We start from the raw sequence: 10,146 nt of genomic DNA on the forward strand, positions 1-10,146 counted from the left end.
ACAAACCATTTGACCTTAATGTAATTCAAGCACCTATTCATATAGCAAAGGACAACATTTCTAAAACTTTTGTGGGTTAACAAATAATGCAAGAAAGAGGGTAAATTTGAAGTGCAGAGGGAACTTTATCGTGTAAATGAATACATTGGGGGGAGAGGGAGGGGGGTTTTCAAAACAAACTTTCTTAAAGTAGGAAGAAATATTCAGTTTTCAAACTTCAGGGCCCAAAACGATATTTAAGTTCTTTTACATTGTCCCTCATCGGAGTCAGAAAGAGTTTTGGAGCTCCCTAAAAACCGTAGAGAAGCAATAAGGTTTGTCCCTTCGGATTTATCGGAACGATATTGAGAAAATTAGCATGACCCCGTGCAAGGATGACACGCACAAATCGAGGAATGATCCAAATTTTTTTTGCCCCGTCACCGCGGTGATGCTCCGTTCCAATAAATTTTTGCCTTTCCTCGGTATCCCTCTTTACGCAACCCCCAATCCACAAACTAACGACCATGCAGGTTGCTGTTGTTGTTTGGTATGTAGAATCAACCAATTTTTATAGATCTATTCTACTTCTACATTGAGCCACTTTTTTCTGCAATGTCTTTTCTTCATCCTGCTGTAATCTTGAATATTGAGGAAAACCTGTCTAAATCGTTGTGAACGTACCTACTAATTTCTAAGCCAAGTGTACATGTTAGGGGGTATGTTACTGCGCAGTTAGCTTTTCTCAAATTTCTTTCTCATTCATGTCATTGAAAAAAAAATCGTCCCCTTTTGCTTAATAAAGAAATATTTTTTGCAGCAAAGACAATGAAGAAGGAGCATTCTCATATGATATTTTTGTATGCTTAGTTGTTATTATAACACCTATGACATGTAAAAGGATGTTAAAAAAAGGTATTTATCATGTTGTTTGTTTATGTTTGACGATATTCCAGTGTTTAGACTGTTTTACTTTTTCGAATTGCTGACTTAAGTTGTATAAAAGCTAGAGATAATAGTCTTTTCTGAGATACTTGCCATTAAGTTCCTTGCCATTAAGTTCCTTGACTTCCCTCGAATTACTTTTCCCAGTGTGGTAACATATTAATAGTTATGCAATTCGTGGGATATCCAATCCTGATTCCCAGAAAATAGATCGAAAAATGAGAAGACAATTAATTGTATTCTAATAAAGTGAATCAACAACTTATAAATTGCTTGCGAATGCATGAGATTCCTTGGTTATGATTTTTAAGATAATGCTCGTGCCTTCATCCTTTTATTGAGTTCAATTCTTCTCGCTAATATGTGTTTCTATTTGTTCTCGAGTTTCTTGCTCCTCACAGCAGATCCATATACTAACAAATTAAATATATAATTGACCGAACACACTGGTTTTTATTACACAAAATTGTAATATGTAATACGTCTATTGTACTCCTTTCGGTCCATTTAGTTGTCATATTCATCTTTTACACATCTTTTAAGAAATTATTAATAATAAGGGCTTTTTAACTGCTATATTCTTATTTACTCTTCACATTTAGACGGCGTTGGTGTTGTTATCTTAACCTGTCTATCTTTTTGGGCCAAAGGGAGTGTAATTATGTTAGATACAAGGTGTAAGCAACTTTTTTTGACTAAATTTCTAGTTAATGGTGTCTCCAGTTTTAAATGATGAAACCTAAATTTTATTTTATCATGAGAAGGTCCAGCACAATAGTGAACATGTAAGACGTGAAAGAAGAGGAAATGAAAAGAAATAAACAAATAGTAGCACTAAAGAAAATCTGTACTGGCAAAAGTAGGGGTGTTCAAACCGAACCGGAAAATCACACCAAACCGAAAAATCAAACCAAACCGATTAAAAAATTCGACTAGGTTTGGTATTGAGTAAAGAAACCCGAACCAAACCGTCATATAAATATATAAATTTTATTTATATTTTTAAGATTTTATAGTGAATTTTCTTTATAAAATGTAGAAATATTTGGGATTCTCTCATGTATTAACCTTGAAAGCGTAAATTAACGAAAAATTATTGTTAGACGACTAAGAAAATAACTATCATGTGTTACTAAAAAAATTCTCCCATTAGAATATATTTATAGGTCATATGTTTGTCAATTTTTTCCATATTTACTAAACATATATTCACTTATCAAAGTCTTATCTATAATTTTAACAAAGTAAGATTGAAATAATATTCATGTAACAAAAAAACCCAAAAAATCCGACAAAACTGAACCAATTCAAACCGATATAGTTGGTTTGTTTCGGTTTTTACCTGGTCCATGTACACCACTAGACAAAAGTATATCGCATTAATTAGTATTCGAGAAACTTCTCTCTCTAAAATATTTCCTCTCGCCTCTCACTAAGGATAATGCTTCAACTGGAAATTTGAACCCAGCTGCTCATGCTTTTAATCCAAACAATAATGCGACTGTAGCTTCTATCGCTGGTAACAGCTGTAATGCTTCTGGAGGTGGAAAAGGAATGAATCATACAGTCCAGTCATTTAATCCTGCAGCATTTAGAACAAAAGATGTTAGCAATGGGGAATCGACAGCCGCTTGGGTAAAGAAAAATTATCCTAATAGTGTGGTAGGTGTAAACACCTCATGTCAAGAGATCCCATCACAAGACACAAGGGTAGATGTAGAGTTGGCCCAAAATGCAGACAAAGTAAATACAACTGATGCAATAACAAGGCAGGAAGAAGAGATAACCAGTGACAATGACCAAGTGGAAGATACTGATTTTGAACTTTTTAAAAGCATTGATAAAATAAAGTGGAATGAAAATAAATTGTGGTCAAACCAACCCGAGGAAGATGCATCAGAGGGAGAAATTCCAGATGGAATGGCAAGCGACAAGGAAACAGGAGGGGAAACAAACAACGAAGAGGATCAAAGTGTAAACGCCAAAAACAAAGAGACACAAAATGCTGAAATCCAGATTTCTCCAAGTGCAGAATTAATCCCTGATAAAGCAGGATTGTGTAATGATGAGGACCCTGGTGGAACAATAGCAGGTATCAACAAGTCTGAGCAGAATAAATCAAAACAAGAGAGTGCAGAAGATAGTACTGCTAAAACAAAAAACACTGCTAAGGATCCAGGTAAGCAAGAAACAACTGTGAAGGTTGCTGTGCAGAATGCAGAAAAGGATACTGTTACATTGAACTCTGGCCAACTACAACATGTAAACAGCTCTGCAAATAAAAAGCTGAATAATGTGAAGAGAAGTACAAATATAATTTTTTCTGAAAATACAAAGAAAATTGACTTACTAATTGATCAGACAAATAGGGATTTGGATGAGGAGTCAACAACACAAAACTTCCTCAATGTGGCTAAGCAAGGTGATTTATCACCTAGGCACATTGAGCGGGTGAAATCTGCAGCTAAAGGAAAGAAAAAACAAGCAAAAGAAACCGTCATAGTTCCAGTAGGAGGTATACAAACTAGAAGAACACTTTCTAAATCCAAAGATCAATGATGAAGGCAATTATATGGAATGTGAGGTCTGTTAATACAATGCAGGCATTTGAAAGATTGATCACAATGCATAGACAACATCACTTTGAATTTATAGGGATTCTTGAACCTATGCAACAATCTAACAAGATGGAAAACTACAGAAGACGGATAGGCTTGGCCCAAGCAGTAGTGAATGTCTCAAACAAAATTTGGGCTTTCATTGATGAAGTTTTTGATGTGGATATTTTGTATAACACGACACAGCAGATTACACTGAGATTATTCCATACAGAAACACATGTCGAGCTCACTCTCACATTGGTATATGCAAAATGTGATGTTATCGAAAGAATAGAATTGTGGAATTCACTCTATGCAATGGCTTCTGACATGACAGTACCATGGCTTGTGGGAGGTGATTTTAATGTAATTTGGGATGAGGAGGAGAAATTTGGTGGATTACCTGTATCATTAAATGAGGTTGATGATTTTAGGCACTGCATCAATACCTGCAATTTGACTGATTTGGGCTTCAAAGGGAGCATTTACACATGGTGGAATGGTAGATCAGAGGAAGACTGTATTTTCAAGCGGCTGGATAGATGTCTTGGTAACATAGAATTTTAACAGACTTTCCCAGGTTTGGAGGTGTCACATTTGTCTAAAATTGGATCTGACCATTGTCCTATGCTATTAAAATGTGATACTGAGTCTCTCACTATCAAGAAATCATTCAGATTTCTTAACTTCTGGGTATAACATGCATCATTCAAAGATTTGGTAAAGGAAAATTGGAAGGCTGACTTTGCTGCTAATCCTTTTGTGTCCTTTAATCATAAATTAAAGAAACTTAAGAAAGCCTTGTCTACTTGGAGTAAAGCTACTTATGGAGATATTTTTCAGAAAATTGCTAGCCTAGAAGAAGTGGTCCTAGTTCATGAAAGACAATTTGAGCTTTCTCCTACTCAAATGAACAGACAAAAGTTGCATAAGGTTCAAGCTGAAATGATAAAATACTTGGCATTGGAAGAACAATTTTGGAGACAAAAGGCCGGAATGGCTTGGTTTAAGGATGGTGATAGAAACACAAGATTTTTTCATGCGCAAGTTAATGGAAGAAGGAAAAGGTTAAAACTCACCAGAATTCAAGACAATCTTGGAAATTGGGTGGAAGAGGAAGATCAAATTGCAACAGAAGTAGTAAAATTCTACCAGGAGCAATTCAGGGAAGATACAATTCCAACAACTTTTCACATAATTGATCATATCCCATCCATGATAACTATGGAGCAAAATGAGAAGCTAAACAGCAATCCCACTCGAGAGGAAATCAAGCATGCAGTTTTTGGGTTGAATGGAGATACAGCAGGAGGGCCAGATGGTTTTACTGGACTATTCTACCAATCTTGCTGGGAGATTATAGGTGAAGACATTGTGCAGATGGTATTATCCTTCTTCTGTGGACAACAACTTCCCAAAAGTGTGACCCACACAAATTTAGTCCTGTTACCAAAAAAGAAAGAAGTCAGTACCTTTTCAGACTTACGCCCGATAAGTCTTAGCAATTCCGTCAACAAGATATTTTCAAGAGTAGTTCATGACAGAATGGTGGGCATATTACCAGTATTAATATCAGAGGAGCAAGCAGGGTTTGTGAATGATAGAAGCATAGTGAAAAATGTTTTGTTAACTCAGGAGATAGTCACAGATATGAGGCTCAGAACTAAAGCTGGTCCTAATGTTGTGATCAAACTCGATATGACGAAAGCATATGATAGGTTGTCATGGTTATTTCTTACTAAAGTGCTGAGGAAAATGGGATTCTCTGAAAGGTTTATTGGATTGGTATTTGATTTGGTTGGAAATAATTGGTATTCAGTTCTAATAAATGGACAGCCACATGGTTTTTTCAAATTATCGAGGGGAGTAAATCAAGGGGATCCATTGTCTCCGACACTTTTTATTCTGGTTGCTGAAGCTTTGTCAAGGGGATTGAATTCTCTGCATACAAACCTGTACTTTTATGGCTTTGGAATGCCTAAATGGAGCCCAAAAATCAATCATCTTGCATACGCAGATGACACCATAATCTTCAGTTCTTCTGATGCAACTTCTCTTCGACTCATCATGGAGATCCTACAAGTATATGAAAATGCATCAGGCCAGCGGGTTAATAAAGGTAAATTTGCTGTATATATTCATTACTTGGTAGATCAAGAAGTAGTAAGGAAAGTAGAGAGGACTACTGGAATTGGTAGGCATGACTTCCCCTTCACCTATCTGGGATGCCCAAATTTCTATGCTAGGAGGAAGATGGAACACTATCAAGGATTGCTGACCAAAGTCCTTGACAAATTGCAAAGCTGGAAAGGTAAACTTCTATCCATTGGGGGTAGAGCAGTCTTAATAACTAATGTCTTACAGAGCATGCCCATTCACTTGTTATCCGCTGTCAATCCTCCTAACTATGTTATTAACAAGCTTCATAAAATGTTTGCACAATTCTTTTGGAGTAGTTCTGTGGGTAGTACTAGTAGGCACTGGGCTTCTTGGACCAATCTGTGTATGCCATATGAAGAAGGAGGCATTGGATTTAGATCTCTACATGACGTAGCTAAGGCACTTTTCTGCAAGCTTTGGTGGATTTTCAGGACTAAACCAAGCCTTTGGAGTTCCTTTATGAGCCAGAAATATTGTAAAAAAATGAATTCTGTGGTAGTGCCCTGGAAGGGAGGTTCTCATGTCTGGAGGAAAATGATTGAATGCAGAGAATTAATTGAACATCAAATTTTCTGGCAACCTAGAATGGGCTCATCATTATTCTAGTATGACAATTAGACAGGGCTGGGTGCTTTATACTTTCTTGTTCCTGCAGATTTTGCGATTGATGATAATATACACAATGTTAGTGATGTGGGTGAGGATGGTCGATGGAATGTGGAAAGGCTATTGGAGGTCTTACCAGAGGAGTTTGCAACACATATAATTGAGAGAGTTAAGCCTCCAGTTATATCTAATGATTTAGATGTTCCTTTTTGGATGCTAGAAACAAAGGGTAATTTCACTGTAAAGTCAGCATGGGATTATTTAAGGAGGAGGGAGGATCCTAGAAGAGCATATTGTTTGATTTGCGTAAAAGGTATGCCTTTTAAAATTGCTTTCTTTATGTGGAAAATATGGAGAGAAAAGCTGCCTCTTGATGACTTCATGCGCAGATTAGGCTATTCAATGGTATCTAAGTGTTGGTGTTGTGCATAACCAAATGAAGAAACACTAACACACCTATTCTATACAGCAAATGCAGCAAGGACAGTGTGGAATTTTTTTCTAAACAGGGCAAGAATAGCAACAGAGGGACTGAGTTTGCATCAGGCAATAACAAAGTGCTGGACAACACCTGTACTGCCAAGAATTAAACCAATACTACAAGCCCTACCTTCGTTTATCTGTTGGGAATTATGGAAAAGGAGAAATAGCTTAAAACATGGTGAAGTTGTATCTGTTAGTCGGGTTATTTATCAGGTGTCCAACAAATTACAATCACTGATAAAACTGAGAAAACCAGGACTGCATGTTCCTCATAAATGGCAGGATATGTTATTGGTGCTTGAGAATTATACTCCTAAGCTGAAATTTGAGAAAGTGCTTTGGGAGTTTCCATTGGAAGGTTGGATTAAAGCTAATACTGATGGTGCATCTAGAGGCAATCCGGGAAGAAGTTCGATTGGGGTGTGCTTGAGAGATGAATATGGTGATGTTCAGTATGTTGCAGGTAGGGAAATTAATGAGGGCTCAAACAATGAAGCTGAAGCTGAAGCAATGGTGGAGGCATTGAGAATATGCAGGTCATTGAATTACTCTAACATATGGCTACAAACTGACTCGTTGTTACTGAAAAATATAATAGATGGCATATGGAAACCTCCAAATATTGTGGAACAAGTGGAGGAAATAAGGAGATTGAAGGAGAGATGCAACCTAAGAATATCACATGTTTTCAGAGAAGGGAACAAGCTGGCAGATCACCTAGCAAACTATACATTGGATTTTGGTCCTATTGAAGCGTATCATTTTAGAGATCTGGACAATCAAAGCAGGAAGATAGTAAATGAAGATAAATCACAATGCCCGTATATCAGAGTGAAGGTTTCAAGGAGCTAAAGGATGCAACAAAGGGGATCGGTGCTATTACCAAACTCAGATCACATAATATACTATTACTGGCAGACAGAGAAGGAGTTCTGGTGTTTCTTGCTACGAAGGCTCGATTTATTAAAGACACTGAGGAATCTGCAGAATTTTAGAATTGTATAATTGGTGTTGAGATGCTTATTGCTGATGCCGGCCAAACAAGAAGATATCTATCTAGTCTCTCTTCTTCTGCTAGCAGTACTTCTGAAAATGCTGGGATTGGTTGTCAATCTGGAAAGATGTATATGATAATGTCTTACCTTACTGAAGAACTACAGATGGTAGTATCAATGCTATGCATTCAATCAACTAGAAGGACACTAAAAGCAAAACACAAGAAGTTATGAAGTGGTAATACTGTTCGATGTTCAACTGCACATGGATATCGACACAGATTTTGATACTGTATATGCACTTTTGTCAAGTTCAAGAATAAAGCTTGGGAACATAATTCTTAAAAGATGGGCTGGTCATCACACCTACTTGAAATATGGGACAGTATGCTTCTTAAGTATGCAAGGCTGGTTCATATGGGGGAGAGCACAGAGATCAATGGATGAAAGAAACAACTTTTTTGGCTCTAAAAATGGGCTGAATAATTTTCATGAGGCATGAGGAGCAAGCATGTTTCAATTGGAGATGGCGAGACTTAGAAACGAAAACTGGGAATCTCTATGGAATGGCTCAGTCTCATATGCAGCTTTACACAGGCCTCACATGATATCCAAGACAACTGGACAAAAGATAGTCAAATGTCTGATAATGTTCAGTTGGCCAGAGGAACGTTTGCGTTGCTTTTGGTTAAAAGCTTTGGTTTTCTCTAAGGCACGCCTTCTTCGTAGGGAAACTAACAACATTGGACCCCTTTGGGAGGAGGAAATAATGCCTTTAAACAAACAAGTGTACATGCCATTAACAGGGAGCATGGCCCAAAGTGATATCTGGACCATTGGGATTTTAGATGAGGGCACTAGAGAGATTAATTTGGTCAAAAGAATGGGGCAAAGTTTGGGCATATCAGCAGAAGACATGTGCGTGGGACACAATACAACATACACGACCCAATTTTTTGAGACTTTCAAGAATGCTTTTGGCTGCAAATATCATTCTCCACAAATAATATCTGGAAATAATAGAACAAAAAAGTCTACTATTTGTGTGGGCAGCTATAATGAACATGCACAATGCAGGAATGCTAATGCAACAGTATCTCTTAATGCAACAAACTATTGTGGAATCGAGATAGCTCTGAGGGAAGTTTGGAGCAGCTATGAGTTTGACAAAGCAATGAAGGGGAATATGGAAGCAAAGAACAAGGAATGGGTAGTTGAGAGGGAGTTGGGCAATACTAACAGTCAATATCATCGAATCTGTAAAGAAGAGAGGGTACTGACAGATGTTTTCACTAACCATGTTTTCTTTTTTACAGGAAATGTTAATATACTCATGCCTTGTCTCCTAATACGACTTTATTGGGTGGTATTAGCACTACGTGCTCAATCCCGTGAGGAAGGAAAAGAGACAAGCACAAGCATGAGAGGTTTGAGTAGGATTACATCGCAAAACTGGAAAATCAGCAAATTTATGGCCAAAATGAGTATCATGTGGATGAATCATTTGAAAATGCAGGAATATATATATTGTGTGATTGATTGTTATACAATAGTCTACAGGAGTGAGACAATACAAGAAAAGAAAGGCAAAAACAACACACTCATACGGGCAGCTTTGGGCACGAGAGGCAGGTTTTGGCAAGGATTTATGAGTAACTGGGATGTGTTGTGGAACTTCCCCCTGAAGCAGATTTCAACTACAACAATACAGTTAACAGACTATACAAGGAGTCCAGCTGGGAACATGTGGTACAATCACAAAAAAGAGGTCCAAATTTATACAATGGAGTAGGTCATGTGGCAAGGTTATCTGCAACATTCGGGTAATTATCAACCACAATGGGCTGACATATCAACACAACAAGGTAGAAGGACAAAGCAGGATGAAGCACATGTAAGGATATCACTAGAAATCAGTTCAATAATGAACAAAATGCAAGGGATAAACAATGATCGAAGGCACGAGGGTCTTGAACGTCATAAGTTCTGGATAGTGGCTACTGGGTGCAATCAACTGAAGATACATATCTGGACCTATTTTAGGTTTTATTACCTAGGACTAGTTCTTAGTTTCAATTATTATTTTAGATCATATGTGATATCAATGTTGAACTTACTCGATATTGATAATAGGTGTTATGTACGAGTCAAAATTTATTTCTTTCATACAGTTAGACCACCTGTCACTCAGTTTGTTTTTTGACAAGCGTTAATAGGATTAGTACAGTAAGGTTAGCCCGGTTTGTGTTATATGGGTAACAATACCGCTGCTATTGTCCCCCTTATTTGTACTTTTCCTAATTGATATATTTTGTTTTTTGTTATTAATAAAAAACTAGCCCTAGGCACTTGCCTAGTGGATTGCCAAAAAAAAAACC

General features: G+C 37.2%; 1 protein-coding gene and 1 pseudogene across 1 annotated transcript; both read left to right on the forward strand.

The window, feature by feature from the left end:
• Positions 1 to 313: 313 nt before the first annotated feature.
• LOC138869924 (U6 spliceosomal RNA) lies at positions 314 to 410 on the forward strand (annotated as a pseudogene).
• A 3,072-nt stretch (positions 411 to 3,482) lies between these two features.
• Positions 3,483 to 8,002, forward strand: LOC138868751 (uncharacterized). The gene is made up of 5 exons (XM_070146320.1): positions 3,483 to 4,074; positions 4,240 to 6,198; positions 6,340 to 6,603; positions 6,760 to 7,610; positions 7,769 to 8,002. The coding sequence occupies exons 1-5, from the start codon at positions 3,483 to 3,485 to the stop codon at positions 8,000 to 8,002; spliced, it is 3,900 nt and encodes a 1,299-aa protein (XP_070002421.1).
• Positions 8,003 to 10,146: the final 2,144 nt, after the last annotated feature.

This window comes from Nicotiana sylvestris, chromosome 5, assembly GCF_000393655.2.
Source record: "Nicotiana sylvestris chromosome 5, ASM39365v2, whole genome shotgun sequence".
NCBI lineage: Eukaryota > Viridiplantae > Streptophyta > Magnoliopsida > Solanales > Solanaceae > Nicotiana > Nicotiana sylvestris.